General features: G+C 40.3%; 1 protein-coding gene across 1 annotated transcript in view; it reads left to right on the plus strand.

The window, feature by feature from the left end:
- LOC134574693 (alpha-2-macroglobulin-like protein 1) overlaps positions 1-20,946 on the plus strand; it is a gene marked incomplete at its 3' end in the record, with an annotated part of 117,709 nt that overhangs the window by 16,873 nt on the left and 79,890 nt on the right. Inside the window, exons 5-6 of the mRNA XM_063433812.1 lie at positions 13,915-14,197; positions 20,715-20,874. Of these exons, the coding sequence (XP_063289882.1) occupies positions 13,915-14,197; positions 20,715-20,874 (443 nt within the window). The remainder of the gene's footprint in view (positions 1-13,914; positions 14,198-20,714; positions 20,875-20,946) is intronic.

Below are 20,946 nucleotides of genomic sequence, written 5' to 3' on the forward strand. Positions count from 1 at the left end.
TGCAAGTACCCATCTATTTCGTCATTTTCCTCGCAAAAAGCTCTGAAGGCCTGGTACGGGATCTTGGGCTTTACCGGGTTGTAAAGGGACCCGGGGTTGGACTCGGTTCGAGTCAAGGTGTGTTGCGGGCTGTGTGCCATAACATATTCCTGCACATTTGCCATTACCAGGTTCAACATGGCATCCGATATAGGCTGCGGCAAAAATGCTAGCCTGGTCCTCATCTCTCTTTCATAGAGGGTTTCCTCCATAACTACTGGGGGTGTAGCGCTGCGGGCTTGGTCTCCCTCCATCAGCTCGGCGATTAGGGTAGCCTTGGTTTTGCTGCTGGCTACTTTCCCTCTGGCTTCCAGTAGTTCCTTTAAAGTCTGTCGTTTCAGTATGGTATAATCAATCTCCATACGAATTGCCTTTGCTTTCCTTGTTCGGTAGTTCCAGTTACACGAACTCCTCTTTTCGGCTGTAAGGTTCGGATCCCGTCGCTTGCCACCAATTGTAACGGAATGCAGTATATTAGTCCACGATATCCGTTGGTATTCTCAAGAAATCCACAGTCAGAGCAGAAAGCACGGCAATATTCCCCATCCTCCCAATAACCGGACGAAACACAGTTTGGGAGTCAACTAACTCGCTTTATTCACAGACTTCCATATTTATGCAGTTCCCCTTGCAAGGGGTTTCCTTACAGCTGTTACAGGGGATTTCTCCCATCAGGCATTGTAATTATCCCAACAGGCATTGCTACACGAGAGGGATACTCCCACTAAAATGGACGATTAAGTGGATTATCCCCTCGTGGAGCAAAACCGACAATTTATACAGAAATCCATATTTTATACATTTTTGCTCGCTTTTAGACGAATGACCGTTCGGTAGATAGCTGGGGTCGGCGGGCACATTTAGTGAGAATACCGCTCTGATCCCAGCTAAACTAACCGAACGCCGCACAAAATACATTAAAACATTGAGTTCGGTTTAAAAGTACCGAACCTCTATGGGGAACAGAATGTACCGAACGCGGAACTCCCGAACGCTCTGGAAGTCCAGCGGTGTTCGGATCATTGAGTAGCCGTTTTCAGTTCCAGGCTCTCGACGACCGAACACCGCTGCAGAGACAAAGGATCCAAGATGGCCGACCGCCGCATGGTCGGTAGTCGAACGGCGGCCACCTAGGAGAGCCCTTAATTACCGATTGCAACATTGTTGCAATCGGTTAATTGGTGCCACACGACTTGTGAATGTGTGGTCTACCTGGGGAGCCCACATTCGTACGGCGAACGGCTGGAATAGCCGTGTTCCGTCGAACGAATACTTTGTATGCTGGCAGCGTATGGCTGCCAGCATGCGAACGGCCATAACACAGCACTTATACAGGTAAGGACATACAGTATACATTCAGCCTATGGACAACCTGCAATACATATAGTCTAGAAGTGGCTAGTTTTGCCACAGAGGTGCTTGGACTCCATGTGCCTCTTATTACCTATGCTTGTTTATAATTGTTTTTCAGTTTTCTTTAAGTTTCTTTGCGGCTGTGGAGTTGAGTAAAGAAAGTTAAATGCAAAATATGAAGCCTCCTGTAATGTTGTCAAATGACAGCAAACAATCACTAGATTGGGTGTAAACATATTAGCAGTATTATGGAAAGTATTATGGAAAGTATGCCACGATGGCCCGGGCCGCACTTACCTCTAACGCATTCCCACGTTGATGTTGCTGCCTGTTCCAAGGTTATGTGATTGCAAATAGTAAATCACATAACTCTTTAGGTGATTTAAACCAAGTTTTTCAATTATGCCTTACCCTGCCATCATGGGTGTAGGAACCCCCAAAAATCTGGGGGGGACAGCATTTTTGCTTGCCGGGTATATTCTTATTCAGTAAACTGGGAGTTGTTTATAACGTTAAATTTTAAGTGTGTGTGTGTGAAAAATCTCACAACAAAAAAATATGCAAAAGGAACAGTTCTTTATTTATCAGGGCACAGAAATTAACCAAACGTTTGGCACATATTTCAGTTATTCCACTTAAAACTAGTGGTAATAATACTTTAAGTAATGCACTATTGCCTGATTTTAACAAAACAAAAGATCTTGTATAAATACAATTAAATACTATAACTATATAAATAGAACCAATATGCTCAACAGATCTTGTATAAGTACAATTAAATACTATAACTATATAAATAGAAACAATTTTCTAACTGCAGACACAGTGAGACCCTCCAAGCACCACAACCACTGCAGCGTACTCAGGGCCGGTGCTAGGATTTTTAGTTACACAGGCGAAGATGCATTTTGGCGCCCCCAACCCTCATTAAAAAAAAATAAATGCATCTTCACCTGTGTCTTTCCTCCCAAGCCACAGGCACACAGGCATCATTTTTCAGTCACACAGTCAAAGTCATACAGGTACACTGTCATACAAAGACAGAAATAATCATACAGAGACATACAGACACATACAGTCAGAGACATACAAGCAGAGATATACATGCATACAGAGACATGCAGGCATATAAAGACATACATGCATACAGAGGCATACCGTCATACAGACACATACATACAGACAGGCATACAGAAACATACATACAAAGACATTCAGGCACATACATACAGACATACAGGCATAAAGAAACATACATACAGAGACATACAGGCATGCAGACACATACATACATACAGAGGCATACCGTCATACAGACACATACAGAGGCATACCGTCATACAGACACATACATACATACAGAAACATGCATACAAAGACATACAGACATTCAGAGACACACACATACGTACATACAGAGACATAAAGGCATACAGTTACATACATGCATACAGAGACATATATACAGACATTCAGAGACAAACATACATCCAGTTACATACATACATGCATACAGAGACATACAGAAACATACGTACAAGACATACAGACACATACATACATACAGAGGCATACCGTCATACAGATACATACATACAGACAGGCTTACAGAAAAATACATACTCACACACACACACAAACTCACAGACACATACTCGAACACACACACACTGACAGACACACATACACACACACACACTGACAGACACACACACACTCACTGACAGACAGACAGACAGACAAACACACACACACACACACACACACACACTGACAGACACACACACACACACTGACAGACACACACACACACTGACAGACACACACACACACACACACACACTGACAGGCACACACACACACACACACACACACACACACACACACACACTGACAGACACACACACACTGACAGACACACACACACACACACACACACACACTCACTGACAGACACACTCACACTCACATGCACACACACATACACACACAGTAATTAATTATCTAAATAAAAATAAAAATTTCCCACCCAGCCTCCCTACCTGGAGTGCTGGCGTGGGTCTTTCATTGGTGGTCCAGTGGGGCTGCTGGGAGGCGTGCGACTGCAGTTGATTAGGAGGAGGCGGCGAGGGAGCTCTCTGATCTCTCTGACCGGCTCCCTCGCAGGCTGTTTTCTGATGCCGCGGGAGCCGGAATATGACGTCATATTCCGGCTCCCGCGGCATCAGCAAAAGGCGCGCGAGGGAGCCGGTCAGAGAGATCAGAGAGCTCCCTCGCCGCCTCCTCCTAATGAACTGCAGCCGCACGCCTCCCAGCAGCTCCGGGGATCCAGGAGGTGACCAGGCAGGAGGGAGCACTTCCCTCCTGTCGGTCACTGGAATTTTGCGCCCCCAGAGCCGGTGCGCCCTAAGGCGGCCGCCTGTGCCGCCTTATGGACGTGCCGGCCCTGAGCGTACTTCAGCTAACTAGGTGCAAGGTAGCTGTTCCTGTAAATGTGTGCCTGCCACTGCCAGCTCACAAACTAAAGAATCAAGTTTTTAAAATCCAAAAACTTTTTTGCAGCGATCACAAGACATTGCAAATTCAGAATAGAGTAATGCTGAATAATACAGCTGCTAAGCTTGGTAAGGTAAGGATACCAATCCTCCAGCTATAATGTACCAAAAAGAGCAAAAAATAACCCAGTGTATGTTTCAGTGCTGACACCTTCCTCAGGGGACCCTGATGCACTTTTATGCACTTGAGCACCATGAACACCACTATGGTGTAGTTATTCATTTCTTTATTTTACTCTGGTATTGGTAGTACAGAGGGGAGGGCACCATTTTACATTGGAGTCAGACATTAGAATAGAACACCCATGAAGGTGTTTCATAGAAGAAGTAGGGCTTAGATTTAGGGCTTTAGTTGAGAGGAGTTGTGTAAGAGTGTATGACCCTCTAATGCAGGGATATCCACACTTTTCCTTGTCTCACTGCTAGCCTATCCATTTTACCCCCACTGGAACTACATTCCACTTGCTAGCCCTTCTCCACACTATTGCCCATTTTCTAATGTGACTCACTAATCTATCCTGTCCTCCCTCTCTACTTTTATTGTAGTTCTCAATTGCACATAGTTTACTGTTTAGCGAATTTGCCCCCCTTTGCTGTTTTGTCCCTTTATTCTTGTAGTAATAACTACATACTGAAGAGCACTATCCAGCAGTAAAAATCAACCCACATAGCATCAGTAAAAATCAACAAATCAAGCAATGCTATGCTGAAATGTTAGTTGATTTTTACTGATGCTCTGATAGCATCAGTAAAAATTAACCGACATATAGCATTAGTAAAAATAAACCCACATGGCATCAGTAAAAATTAACCGGTATAGCATTAGTAAAAATTAACCGGTATAGCAGCAGTAAAAATAAACTGGTATAGCAGCAGTAAAAATAAACCCACATAGCATCAGTAAAAATTAACCGGTATAGCTGCAGTAAAAATAAACCCACATGGCATTAGTAAAAATTAACCGGTATAGCAGCAGTAAAAATAAACCCACATGGCATTAGTAAAAATTAACCGGTATAGCAGCAGTAAAAATAAACTGGTATAGCAGCAGTAAAAATAAACCCACATGGCATCAGTAAAAATTAAACCTTTATTGCAGCAGTAAAAATAAACTGGTATAGCAGCAGTAAAAATCAACCCACATAGCATCAGTAAAAATCAACAAATCAAGCAATGCTATGCTGAAATGTTAGTTGATTTTTACTGATGCTCTGATAGCATCAGTAAAAATTAACCGACATATAGCATTAGTAAAAATAAACCCACATGGCAGCAGTAAAAATTAACCGGTATAGCAGCAGTAAAAAATAAACTGGTATAGCAGCAGTAAAAATAAACCCACATGGCATCAGTAAAAATTAACCGGTATAGCAGCAGTAAAAATAAACCCACATGGCATTAGTAAAAATTAACCGGTATAGCAGCAGTAAAAATAAACTGGTATAGCAGCAGTAAAAATAAACTTGTATAGCATTACTAAAAAAACAAAGTATGGGCTAAACTGCAATTTGTTTTACAGTCACAGGGGAGAAAAATGCTATATAATATATATATATATTTTTTTATATTTCATGTCATTAATATTTATGGATTTTGTGACTTAATGACATGATCATCACTCACTGTCTGACTGACAGCAATGTTAGAATAGGGGCCACTAGTCTTACCATGCTACATAAAACAGTATATTATTGCTAATGCTACATAAAACAGTATATTATTGCTAATATTTACACATTATTCATTAACACAATTATTGCTAATATTTACACATTATATTAATTAACACAATTATTGCTAATATTTACACATTATTAATTAACACAGCATTATCAACATTACTTACCCAGGCTGTGTCTCTGTGGTCCCAGCAGTGCACACACGGTCAGCCAGCAGCTTTGCTTGAAGGTCTTAGCTTAGGTTCCTCCCTGACAGGCTGCCACTGGAGTTCAGACATGTGCTGTGCATCCTCCTTCCTTCTGCAGCACATTCCGCCCGTGTCACAATGAAACCAGAAGGAGACCCCGGAGCGGAGTGCCAATCACGCTGTTCGTGTAACAGCTACACTGGTGCATTCGGGAATGCACCGAAATGTTACCAACGTTATCAGCACTCCTCCTAGTCCTAACCTGGGGGGGATTTCACCATACCTGTCCCCCTCGCAATATTTCCTGGGGGGGATCCGTCCCCCCCCGCCCCCCCTGCTTCCTACGCCCATGCCTGCCATGGTTTCCCTTTGTTGTCTATACAAAAAACACATTTTATTTATTGATTTCTCTGTGTATTTGATCTTCGGGTCATTTATTTGACTATTCTGATTTCTATTGTCCTTGACCTTGTTTTTTTTCCACAATTTACCCTCTTTCTGTACTCCTGACTTTGGCTTGTCCTGTTTAGTCTAGTTTTTACGTTAAATCCAGACACTCTAAGGCAGGGGTTCTCAACCCAGTCCTCAGGACCCTCTACCAGTCCAGGATTTAGGGATTACCTGGGTGTGTCTAAGGTGTTTAGGAAGCAAAAATAAAACACGTTAGACTCTCTCTTAGACACACTTAGTTAAAGGACCACTCTAGTGCCAGGAAAGCATACTCGTTTTCCTGGCACTAGAGTGCCCTGAGGGTGCCCCCACCCTCAGGGACCCCCTCCCGCCCGGCTCTGGAAAGGGGTTAAATCTTACCTTTTTCCAGCGCTGGGCGGAGAGATCTCCTCCTCCGATCCTCCTCTTCTCCTCCCCGTCGGCTGAATGCGCACGCGCGGCAAGAGCTGCGCGCGCATTCAGCCGGTCACATAGGAAAGCATTCATAATGCTTTCCTATGGACGCTTGCGTGCTCTCACTGTGATTTTCACAGTGAGAATCACGCAAGCGCCTCTAGCGGCTGTCAGTGAGACAGCCACTAGAGGACATAGGGGGAAGGCTTAACCCAATCATAAACATAGCAGTTTCTCTGAAACTGCTATGTTTATGAAAAAATGGGTTAACCCTAGAAGGACCTGGCACCCAGACCACCTCATTAAGCTGAAGTGGTCTGGGTGCCTAGAGTGGTCCTTTAACCCCTTAAGGACACATGACGTGTCATGATTCCCTTTTATTCCAGAAGTTTGGTCCTTAAGGGGTTAATCCCTAAGTCCTGGACTGGTAGGGGGTCCTTGAGGACTAGGTTGAGAACCCCTGCTCTAAGGCATGGTAATACCATTAGGGTATTTTTGTACTTTATAATGAAGATAAAATAGAAAAGGAATCCCAGTAAAAGTGGGGAATTTCTAACTGGTAATTGGGAATCAGAATAGAGTAATGCTGAATAATACAGCTGCTAAGCTTGGTAAGGTAAGGATACCAATCCTCCAGCTATAATGTACCAAAAAGAGCAAAAAAATAACCCAGTGTATGTTTCAGTGCTGACACCTTCCTCAGGGGACCCTGATGCACTTTTATGCACTTGAGCACCATGAACACCACTATGGTGTAGTTATTCATTTATTTATTTTCTTTATTTTACTCTGGTATTGGTAGTACAGAGGGGAGGGCACCATTTTACATTGGATTCAGACATTAGAAGAGAACACCCATGAAGGTGTTTCATAGAAGAAGTAGGGCTTAGATTTAGGGCTTTAGTTGAGAGGAGTTGTGTAAGAGTGTATGACCCTCTAATGCAGGGATATCCACACTTTTCCTTGTCTCACTGCTAGCCTATCCATTTTACCCCCACTGGAACTACATTCCACTTGCTAGCCCTTCTCCACACTATTGCCCATTTTCTAATGTGACTCACTAATCTATCCTGTCCTCCCTCTCTACTTTTATTGTAGTTCTCAATTGCACATAGTTTACTGTTTAGCGAATTTGCCCCCCTTTGCTGTTTTGTCCCTTTATTCTTGTAGTAATAACTACATACTGGACAGTCTATGCCACATCACTATACATAGGGACTCTTACGCAAAGGCATTAAATAGGAATTGCTATTCTGATTCCCAATTACTAGAGTTGAGCGGACACCTGGACTTTGGAACTTTGGAAAAAAGTCCAGGTTCGGGATCGAACTTGACCCCGAACTTGACCCCAAACCCGAACCCCATTGAAGTAAATGGGGACCCTAACTTTTGGGCACAAAAATGGCTCTAAAAAAGTCCTTGAAAGGGCTAGAGGGCTGCAAAAGGAAGTAAAATGGGGTAAGAGTAGGACAAATGCCCTGCAAACAAATGTGGATAGGGAAATCACTTAAAATAACATAAAATACATAAAATAAGCAGCCGCTTAGTAGATAACTCCCTAATTCCCACGGTATTAGGGAGCTATCTACCAAAAGGCTGAAAGACAAATTTACTAATACTAAGTAAAGATTCAGCCCCTAATCGCTATACCGCAAGTAGGGGTGTGTCTAGTAAACAGTGAGCAGCCAATGGCTGATCACTGTAAAAAAATAACTATTGCATAGGGGTGGGGGCTATAAATAAGAATGTGGACGGGTGGACCTACTCTCCTCCCCCCGACCCCCTCCCCTGAGCGGTGGGTGGGGGCCATAAATAAGAATGTGGGGGGGACCTACTGTCCTCCCCCACCCCTGCACGGGGGACTCTAAATAAAAATAAGGGGGGGTACCTACTGTCCTCCCCCGGCCCCCACCCCTGCGCGGCGGGTGGGGGCCCTAAATAACAATAAGTTGGGGACCTACTGTCCTCCCCCCCAGCCCCCACCCCTGCGCAGTGGGTGGGGGTCCTAAATAAAAATTGGGGGGGACCTACTGTCCTCCCCCTGGCCCCCATTCCTGAGTGGTGGGTGGGGGCCATAAATAAGAATGTGGGGGGACCTACTGTCCTCCCCCCTGGCCCCTCACCCCTGCGCGGTGGGTGGGGACCATAAATAACAATAGGGGGGGGGGACCTACTGTTTTCCCCCCAGGCCCCCACCCCTGAGCGGCAGGTGGGGGCCCTAAAAAAAAATGTAACCCCCACCCAGGTGACAAGGGTCCCCAAACCCCTAGTCTTCCCCCTCCTCCCAAAACAATAACCCCTACCGACCCCCCTCATCCTAAAAAAATGAGAGGGGACCCTTATCTAAATACCTGTAAAAAGAAAAATAGACTTACCATTTGATGTTTTCTTTCTTCTAAACTCTTCTTTTTTCAGCCCCAAAAAGGGCCAAATAAAAATCCATAATAACCAACGCACTTTAAAAAACGAAACCAAAAAAAAAAATAATAATCAATTTTCACCCATTGAGGGCTCCGCACAGACTGAGCTCTGCAGGGTGAGGGAAGGCTTATAAAGCCTTGCCCCGCCCTGCAATTAGGCTCAGAGCGCTCTGATTGGTGGGTTTAAGCCATCCAATCAGAGTGCTCTGATGCCTACTAATGGCTGGGAAAGTTCTTTGGAATTTTCCCACGCTGTGTAATTTGACTCATAACAACACTCTGATTGGTGGATTGAAAGTAACCAATCAGAGAGTTATGAGTCAAATTACACAGCGTGGGAAAATTCCAAATAACTTTCCCAGCCATTAGTAGGCATGACTGTGATGGCTTCTAAGGGCACACGAGTCAAACGCTTGTTGATTGGCTGCCCTGCAGCCTTTCAAAACGCACCATTAAATCACCAAACACCGAACTCCATCCCGAACATACACTGATATGTCCGTGTTCGGTTTCGGGGTCAAAAAAACATAATGTTCGGTACGAACCCGAACTATACAGTCCGGGTTCGCTCAATTCTACCAATTACCAGTTAGGAATCCCCCACTTTCACTGGGATTATTTTTCTATTTAATTTTCATTATCTGTTACTTTCAGGGTCCATGCCCAAGGTATATCTGGTACTACCACACTGATCACGTTTATCACTAATCTAAGTGTCTTAGATTTGGGTCACATTGATGTTTTGAATTATTTTTGTACTTTGCTGGCTACTTGGTTACTGCATGTTGAATTTATTCAATCCTGACAATAGGTTTTATATATATATGTATTATATATGTATCATATATAAAGAGTTACTTTGTCGTTTCTCCTTTTTTGCCTCTTTTGGTCACTTCTGACTTGATCTCTGAATATTGACTCTCCCTTAGCCATCAATCATCTTTTTTTTCTCATCAATTTTCCATGTTTTGGCCCTCTTAGCAGAGTTATAAATCAAAATAAACATGCTTGCCCATTGTGCATTTCATTTGGTTCGTGATTCAGCTACATTTCAGCTCAATTTCCCATAAATTGCAGTTCAGAATGAAATTAATCTTGAAATCTAATTTTTAACATATTAGTCAACTCACTGTCTTCTGTAAATAGCATATATCAAACTATTCAACTAACTAACAGATACAACTTTTTAACATATTAAATCTGTATAATAATATATTAATAAAATAAATATGTTTTACTTTTTGGCAGTAGTATGCCTTTAACATACACTTTTATCTATTACTCGGGCACAGGCATTGTCTTTTGGTCCTTGTGACTTGGGGCAAGATATATAACTTATTCTTTCACAGAAACACAATGGACGTAATACATGTGGAAGTCACAATGTTACAGGTCAAATACTGCACCTGACACTTCCCATTGTCATCACTATGCCAAACCCAGATAATAATTTATAATGCTCAGACTAGGAATCTGCTAAATATCTACTGTAAAGAAATTTAATCTGCAACCTCATAAATTGTATCTCAAAAACACGGGGTAGCAATCTTTAAGCGTTTGCTGAAAGTTTATCATACTTAGTCTAATCTATATACGCAATCACAATAATGAGGTAGAGTTTTGTTGTATTGACATTTATAAAGCAAACAAAATACAAATACTGTAAATAGTCAAACAGCAACTTAAAAGGACACTCCACTGCCCAAATACAAAACAAATAAAAATCAATATTTAGTATATATCAAATGAAAACTTGCATGCATTTAATAACGCATTTTTAATGGCTTTATATCTAAAAACAGCTGACAGAACTGGCATTTATCTTGTCTGCTACCATTGCAATTCCTACCATTCCAACTCCACTCAGGCAATCACAGACTTCCCAATGCAGCTCAATGAGAAGTACTTGTCAGGCAGCCCCTCTGGGCAATTGCTGCCTCTAGAGTTTAGCTACACTGAGCTAACCAAACCAGGAAGTAACAGCACATGTTGTCTGGTTGATAGCTAAGGTAACAATGTTAATTTATAAAACTGGCAGATATTTAAAACTACACAAAGGTTTTGGTTGGAAAGCCAACAGAGTTATTCACTAAAGTCAGAATAGAAAAAATACATCAAGATGAATTCGGGCGCCATTTGGACTTCAAACTACAGACATTGTTCATGGAATTCAAAAATCTCCAGATTGTGTAAATTAGGCTCCAAACCTGAATTTGGTCCAGCTTTAAGCTGTAACAAAGGCCACACCGGACCGCTAAAATCCGGAACGAATTAACTAAATTAAGTCCAAACTATGAACTATGAACTATTTCACCTCTGGCAGTGCTAGCAGCCAGAGGGCAAATAGTTAAAAAAAAACTAAAACCTTGGCAGGGTGAAGGTTAATTATCCGATGGTTGGCCAGCACTGAATAGCCAGCTACCACATTACAAAAGTAAAAACAAGTTAAAACAAATAAAGAAATAAAAATCCTATTGGGGTCAATAATAATCCTGTATTACTATAATATCACTATGGCCAAACCTGCCATGCAGCAAGTGTATACACACGTACTAAGTATTAATAGCTGTCACCTCAACACTATCTTTTAATCTAATGATCCTTTAATCAAGTTTCAAAAGGAAATTGATTCTTCGTTAAATTAAGTATACATAAAAAATGTGTAAAAAACTTTTAGTATATGACAGGATACCTCAGCCATATACAGGTGATACTCGAAAAATTTGAATATTGCGCAAAAGTTCATTTATTTCAGTAATGCAACGTAAAAGGGGAAACTAATAAATGAGATAGACACATTACATGCAAAGCAAGATAGTTCAAGCCGTGATTTGTCATAAGTGTGATGATTATGGCTTACAGCCCATGAAACCCCCAATTCCTTACCTTAGCCCTGCAATGTAAATATAATCTGGGTGCCTATAGAGTCCCTTTAATATCATCCATACTAATGTACTCACACTACAGAACTCAACAGCAACACAATTTCAGTTATGGACAATGTTTCTAATTGTATCACAGAAGTCTACAGCAATAAAAGTACATGTAACAGTGAGTGTGCATGTAAATGTGTTTGTCAAAATTAAATAGTTTTTTGCTTCGAAATGGTTTACATCTTTAAATAAGTCTGGGTTAAGTCAGTGTCACCTAGAAATGGATAGTCCAGCCCTGGTATGGATACATTTAAAAAAATAAAGGCACAGAGAACCTAGGAAGGTGAGAGGAAGATACTTGGTTAACCAAACTCTGAAAATCTCTTAGTAAGCAATTTGCCTGGGATATGAAGTAATATTCTGCTGCATTGTATATCTCAGGTTACTGAATACCAATTAATCTTCAGACAATGGTACTGGGAAGGTATATAAAAGCATGTCTTTGATACATAATATTGAGGTGGCTGGTCTAGGTGTGGTACTGGAAATAGGCCTATTTTATGTCTATAGAAAGTCTTGGCAGCTGCCATGCAGTTTGGCATAAGGGAAGGGGCTGGAGGAGGAGGACAGGCAGAATATGCTGATATAAAATAAACAGCCATATAAGAAGGATTCCAGGCCAGAATATTCCTGGCTCGGATGCAGAATGTGTTTATTAATCCTGCTTGCTTTTCTCGGAGCAGTAGAAGCTGACCATCATGAAACTCCGAGCATGTAAGTTTCCCATCTGCTACAAAACAGGTACCATTGATATAGAATCAGCAGAAGTCGTTTCCCCCATATAACCACTTAGTAAGAATCAAGTGTTATTTGGGCAATCAGATAAAAGAGAAAATGTACCAAAATATATATTGAAAGACTGCCAAGGAAAGTTTGCTAGTAAGGCATGGGGATAATTCAGGAAACAACAAATTGAATTCCTTCTAGTGAATAACTTTCTATATATTAATATTTGCCAGTCTTTTTAATGTATACTTATTAAATCTACTATTAGCACATGCACTTAGCACACAGGTTCCATTACAGTAGAGTGAGGTACAGTAAGTGTTCTAGGTACACAATGTTTTTTATTTTTAGTTCTACCAAATGTTGCAGATAGATTGAGAAAGATAAACCGCAAAAATACTCTCTGGATCTATCCAGCTGGAGGCGATTTGTTGCTTTTATGGAGTCACTTTTCGTTGTGGGTTGAAATGCAGATTAAGATGAGTCTCAGATGATATGACAGTTAAGAAAGGTAGGTAGGTAAGAGAAAACTTGATGTTTGACATTTATAGGAGCCAGGAGCAGGATGAAACTGCCTTTTGTCAAGCTTCAAAAATAATTCCAAGTAATCCTTTCTTTGTGTATGATATATTTTATTGAGTTTGGTGAAATTCTGATGCGCTCATTCTGACTTATTTAATAGAGATTTTACCTTTATGAAGTATCCAAAAAGAGTCCAGCTGTGGAAGAGTCATTATCAATGCATTACTATGTTTCATCAACCAACATTGTTCTTGGTTTCACTATTTTCAGATTAAGTTTTGCACTGCATAAAGTTACAATTATTTTCAGTACTGATCTCTTGAAAGGTGTGCTGAATTATTCTTCTATGTCATTTTTTTTTTTTATGCCAAATGGCTAATAGATGAATAGATGAATTGTCATTTGGGACAGATTCCATGATAAGAGAAATCAGACTCGAGGGTGGGTAACTAAGTTAATATTACATTTAAACTCTGAAGACAAGAATTACCACAGATATATCATACACCTTATCTCCATAAATAGTCTGTTATTTACACATTTTTACTGCGTCAGTATTGTATGTTACAAGTAGTTTATTGCTAGTTTATCATTGTAGCTTTTTATAATTTGTTAAACGGCATTTTGCCTCTAACATACTTTTCTCTTCCCTCAAGATACTATGTAACCCTAATCCCAGCCGAGCTCCACTTCCCTTCCACAGATCAGGTGTGTCTGCATCTGGAAACCGACAAACCCAACAATCTCACTATCCAAGTTACAGTGACCCTTGAGGTCAAAGGTAACGTGATTGAACTGTTTACGGGGACCAATCCGACTACAAGCCCTCTTCAATGCTATAATTTCAAGGTAGGAATGGAGGTTGACATGTTTGGTACCATAGCAGAAGTAGATGGTGACCTTGCATCTTTTGAGATCTTTTTGAATGATTGGCCTGGAGTTAGAGAATTGAGTTGGAATAGCAGAGACAGGAGCAGCAATGTATGAGTGAAAGACTGTGTGGCAAGATATTACTATTGCCATTTTAGTTGTATTCTGACATTTATACAGATGCATTATTATTTAGAATGTTGACCAGAGATATTAACCAAGATTCAAACTACTTAGACTTAAATTGATCTGTTAAACCAATAGCGTAAGAAGGTTGGAGTTCTATAGCAACCTGCTGGTTGTAGTATAGTGTGCTTATTTATCTGTATATGCAGAAGAATAGAATTATTATTATTTTCAACAACTCTGATAAGGATAAGTCAATCCCCCTGTCCTTTCGATCCATAGTACTCATGCCTCCATAGTAGGGTATTGTTCAGGGTTTTGAACCCAGCTTTGAACCCATACGACCTTCTGAAGACTTGAAGGGATTTTCCCAATTATATAGAAAATAAGACCCATGTATCTACTTGCATTGATGGTTCCAAAATTCTAAATGCAGGCTGATTATTCAAAGGAGAAAGGATTTGATAGAAATATAGGCTTTGAGCTTTCCAAAACGTACCGACTCTTTCGAACTAAGAAGCATGGTGCATAGAGCAGGGTCAATGGCATTTAAATTAGCTCTTGAGTTTGTTATCATTTAGAAATCCATGAAGGGACACTGGATTAAACAGATCAGTTACAGGAGCCAGTGAACATTATGTGCTATTTTTTTCAGATGGTCTAGGGCAATGCATTCAGAGACAGATCACCACTGGGTGACCTAAGCTGGTCTCCTCTCTGAAACTGTATTTTTGACATTTAGAATTTGGAGTAAGAGCCATCATGTAGTGTAAACTGTACTATAATAAAATGTGTCTAACCATCCATGTAGGCACAGTTCTTGTCACTGTATAAGACCCACCCAACCAACCCATTCATTGAAAAGGGTCAGATTTTCTAGAGAGGTGAAAAAATAGCACACATTTCCATCACTTCTTAAATGTTGTAACTTGTTTTCTAAAAGGCAGATTTCCATGTGTTAATCAGGAGAATGTGAATTGTATTTCTGCAACATCAATGGAATTCCCCCCTGTGCAACCCTAATTTATCGTTTAACAGAAGTATGAATCACAAGACCTGTCATTTAAAAAAATAATTTATAAAGATATGTTACTGTTTCACAGCCTTTACAGTTCTCATATCTTATCCAATTTGTATCTTTATAATGCCATGTCCACTCAGAGGAAAGGAATCTAATATTATATATGCTGCAAGGGCCAAGGTGCAGGTGTAACTGTAGCAGGTAGATTTAGTTAAAAAAAAAACATGCACCTGTAATGTGTTACAATTGGTCCCTGGGGATCACACTGGCATGGGTGCTGTATGTGTGACAGAATAGGATTACATTTTAACAATGGCTTTAAATACATAATATAATTTGTTCTGCATTGTTGAAAAATATGTAAGATAATGTATGGCCTTGTTGTATCTGATGTTAAAGGAACACTATAGTCACCTAAATTACTTTAGCTAATAAAGCAGTTTTAGTGTATAGATCATTCCCCTGCAATTTCACTGCTCAATTCACTGTCATTTAGGAGTTAAATCACTTTGTTTCTGTTTATGCAGCTCTAGCCACACCTCCCCTGGCTATGATTGACAGAGCCTGCATGAAAAAAAAAACTGGTTTCACTTTCAAACAGATATAATTTACCTTAAATAATTGTATCTCAATCTCTAAATTGAACTTTAATCACATACAGGGTTAATTCATTCACTATTTGGGGTCCATAACTCTGTACTGGTGCCCCCTGAACTTTAAAGTGTGTGTGTGGGGGGAATAGGGGGTGGCAAAATTGCTCAGGGGGTTTTAAGATGTCTGTGGAGAAGACATGATGGAGTGCAGGCAAGTGCTTTCATTAGCATAAAAATAAAGCAGGGCTGCAGGTGTGTAAGTTAAGATAAAAGCTAATAAAGAATAAAATGATAAAAACAATATTTAGGAATATGAGTGTGAATTTAGGGATGTATTTGTGTGTAGTGTTTTGTGTTTTATGTACTGTTGGCATTTAAAAGCAGTGGTCTACTAGTGTGTAGGGTTAGCATTTGAATGCAGAGATGTGTGTATGTAGTGTTGACATTTGAATGCAGGGGTGCATTTGTGTGTAGGGTTGGCATTTGAATGCTGAGATGTATGCACATATACACTGTAACACACACAGACACACATGACTATACAGGCAAACACATCCAGATACAGACTCACACAGATAATCATGCAAATACACTGACACACATACAGCTACACACATACACAGGTCACACAAAGACAGATACACAGACAAACAGGTGCACACACTGACACACACACAGCTACAAAGACACACATGGACTCGCGTACAGATACACAGACTCACAGATACAAATGCTGACACAAATGCAGACACCCACCCACTGACAAACATGCAGATACACGGGCACACATATACACCCAAAAACACATGTGCAGATACACACACAATGACACACATGCAGATACAAAGGCACACAGATGAACACAATGACACACAAACACAGACACACATACAAATGCTCTAACACAAGAGACACACACTGACACACATGCAGATACACAGATGAACAGATACACACACTGACGCCAATGCAAATAAACACACACAAACACACATATAGACACACAGATACACACACAGACACAGAATAACACTCATATAAATACAAACACTGACACAAATGCAGAAACACAGGGGAATACACTGACATACAGACACACATACAAACAAACACATGGATAGATTCATTGATACACATACAGACACAGATACAAAGGTAAACAGATACACATACTACAGGCATACAGATATACAAACACACAAATATACATACAAGCACACAGATAAATATACAGATACACATACAGACACAAAGATAAATACAAAGACACATAGATGGATACTCAGACACACAGAAACACAGATACACATACAGGCACACAGCTTCATCCACAGACACTCATGCAGATACACAGAGACACAGAGACACAGAGACACATTCAAACAGATACACAGACAGTTAGATGCAGATACACATACAAATAACCAGATACACATACAGACACACAGATACATACAAACAGACACACATGCAAAATGTACATTTTTTGACTAGCTGTCACTTCTTCCCTGCACTGCATTTCTTAAAGTGGTTGGGTTGTTAAAGGGCAACAGTGTTGGCTGTGCTCCTGAAGATACATTGCCATCAGGTTGTTCCAAGTGCATGGGCCACCCAATTGGTCTCTTCAGTGTCTGCCCTTTTAGTGCAGCTGCACTGGCTGCCCTTGCGGTAGTTGTTGATGAGTGTCTTTGATGGTCAGTCACTGGGCATTCACATAAGTAGCTTTTAGAGCTTGTGTACTGGAAAAAAGGGCCGGCCCCAAGGATACTGCAGTAGATAGAAGGTAATGCGTATTGTCCAAATTACTTCCTTTTTCCTTTTACTGTTTCTTTAAAGGCCTGGTGAGTCTGCTTCTGTAGCAGTTTTTAACTAAATGAATCTCCAAGTCTACTGGTACCTGTCATTTTTGCATTATACACAAGATCATGAGGGAAATATTTATCTGGGTGAGCTGAAGGATAAACATATGGCTGGGCTAATGAAACCAAAGAGGTTGGTGTAGTGCCTAGGTTGTCCTTGGAAATTATTTGCAATGACAAGAAAGAAAAGTGCATTTGAATTGATCGTGTGGTTCATTTAACTAGGCTGGTAGATAGTCAGGATAAATAATGCACACTTACACTTTTTAGGAGTTTCGACTTAACTCCAACTTAAACGTTTGCGCAGAATGATCCCCGCCTAGGGATATGGTGTAATACTGATGCTATGGATGGTTTTTAATAATAGTGAATATTCTCAAGAATATATAAAAGAAGAGCAGAATAACTTAATATATATGTTAGCATTTTAAATGAATTCCAAACATAAGTAGGTATATAAATGTACACTCACCTAATAATGGCTCCCTGAATATAGAGTGGAGTGGTATTAACCCAACCTTGGGATATGTGGGTAGTGCTGGTCCTCTCCCTACATATAAACAAAAGAGAAATAAAAAAAAAATAATGCGCACTGTAAAGTGGGAGTGTAAAAGCAAATATAAACACTTACTGACATGGGAGAAAAATACGGTTTTGCTCAATCCTGAAGGCGTAGGTAGTATCTATCCCCACTAAGAATATGAAGATTAGGAAGAATGCAGCAAAAATAATAAGGTCCCAATTAAAAAAATACTTTATAAAATAATAAGCAATTAAAAAACAGTAAAACAATAAAACAAATATTAATAGTGCATGTAGCGCATTTAACCAACAACTGGCTTTATCAAAAGTGTCTTCCTGACTGCCACTAGAGGTTCTTTCCCTGTGAGAGTTCGGAGATGTGCGGCAGTGGTGTATAGTCGCATGCACCATGTTTATGGCACTTCTAGAGTTATACCGTTTACATGTTAGCTTGGCAAAACATGTAAGTTAAAATAAAATAAATAACAAAGAATTATCAGAAAATAGCACGACCAATAGCTAACTGTTGGTTAGCAACTAGGTTGAGCTACAATGACTTAAGTGACATTTCCTCTTTAATACAGTGATCCGTTAGAACACAACTCTTTCCAGTTACAAATTTAGATTTTTCGGAAATCTGGTCTCTTTTACTTTTCCGGGAATAAAGGAACAAAACATGTTCAAATCTCATTAGTTAACAGAAAGAATGGTGAGAGCACTCAAAAGGATTGAAATAATATTACCCAAGATGAAGTCAATTTCTGAAATTAGATAAAAAACAACATAGGGTAATAATGTTATAAATAAAACACTTCTAAAATTCTGTGTTAGTCTCACTCACATAAGTGGAGCCACTTATAAAGCGGGCTCGGACTGCACACCTTAAATGAATCACTGCTTGGACTTTAGCTGGGTTCTTCCCAAAGCTGGATCTGATGTACCACCAGGAACGCAGGTTCAGGGGGTTACACAATTCTTTATTAATCCAATAATAAATAAAAACCACAAAGGATTATAAATAAATCAAATTCCAGGAAAGTCCCATAAAATAGTCCAAAATAATGCACCTGACGCGTTTCGGCAATGTGCCTTTGTCAGAGGTGATACAGGTGACTCTGGCGTTCAGTCTTTTTAAATCTGTTCTTGGCGCCCTTTTCCCCGCACTCGCGGCACTTCATTTCACCCGGAAATGAAGTACCTGTTTAGTGGTTATTGTGGCCCACTAAGGTGATTGTAGCACCAGCACTTTATTTATTTTTAGGAATTTCACTTGTTTATTGTATTTTATTTAATGTTCAAATCTCAGCTCAGTTTTTCTATAAACAGTGCGCTATTATCTCTATTAATTAGTCCTAAATATTTACACCCAGAGATACTGTAGATCTGCAGTAAATGAGTATGCATTAACATAAATGGAGAGAGAAATACATTTTACTTCAAACAGTCAATGAGAAAGTGAGAGTGAATGAAGACTAGATCTGCTCCTATTTAATGCCAGACACGGCTAAGGTGCTGGTCCATGCTGTTGTTCTCTCTTGTCTTGACTACTGCAATTCCCTTCTCAGTGGTCTTACGTGTTTTCAGCTTGCACCATTGCAATCTATAATGAATGCGGTGGTGAAGCTCATCTTGCTGTCCACCCGCACATCCCACACCTCCCCTTCTATCAGTCTACATTGACTTCCAGTAAGATATAGGGCTTAATTTAATATCCTGATACTTGCTTACAAGTTTCTACATAATACTGCTCCAACCTACCTATCCTCCCTAATACACAAGTGTGTCCTATCTAGGCCCCTGTTCTCTGCTAAAGACCAACCTCGATCCTCTGTCCATACTTCCATCTCTGGTGGTCCAAGACTCCAGGGCTGCACCTTTTCTGTGGAACTCACTTCCCCTCTCCATTAGACTTTCACCCAGTCTTCATTCCTTAAAAAAATAATTGAAGAAAAACTTCTTCAGGAACGTGTCAATTAAACTGTTAACAGCATCCCCATACACTGACTCCTCTCCTGCAAAATAACCTACTAAGCCCTCAGTGAATACTTTTCTAGCAAACTACTTTAATATACATACTTTTACCCTTTGTGTCACCATACCCACTCCCTCTAGCATGTAAGCTCATTGAGCAGGGCACTTAACCCCTCTGTTCCTGTGCATCCAACTTGACTGGTTACAAGTTGTAAAGTGCTACGAAATTTGCTGACGCTTTATAAATAATAAAATAATAATAATAAAAAAGATTAACACAAAATGTACATTGTTATCATACAGGTATTCTTTTGAAGAGATCTGTGCAATGTTGCAGCTAAAACACTTACACTTATATATTTTAAGGTCCGTCAGCACTGTTTAACTTTACTGACTCATGTTCCTATACTATAATTCCAATGTATAACCAGGTAGTGGGAGGAATTTTTGAGGACACAATAATTTGGGGCATGTCTTCTCTTTCTTTCCTACAGGTTCCACCTCCCGATGGAGGTTTAGAGGAAGTCGCCACTGTACGTATTGTAGGAAAGGGAGATGCTCAGTTTTCGCAGAGTAAATATGTTCTGATACGTAGAATAAGCAATGGTGTTGTGGTCCAAACTGATAAACCTACCTACCGGCCAAGCCAAACTGGTAAGAGAGGGCAAAGGGGCTGGGGGAGCATATGCAGAGATCTAAAGAATAAAAATGTATCTCTTTTTCCTA

Source organism: Pelobates fuscus, chromosome 10, assembly GCF_036172605.1.
Source record: "Pelobates fuscus isolate aPelFus1 chromosome 10, aPelFus1.pri, whole genome shotgun sequence".
Taxonomy (NCBI): domain Eukaryota; kingdom Metazoa; phylum Chordata; class Amphibia; order Anura; family Pelobatidae; genus Pelobates; species Pelobates fuscus.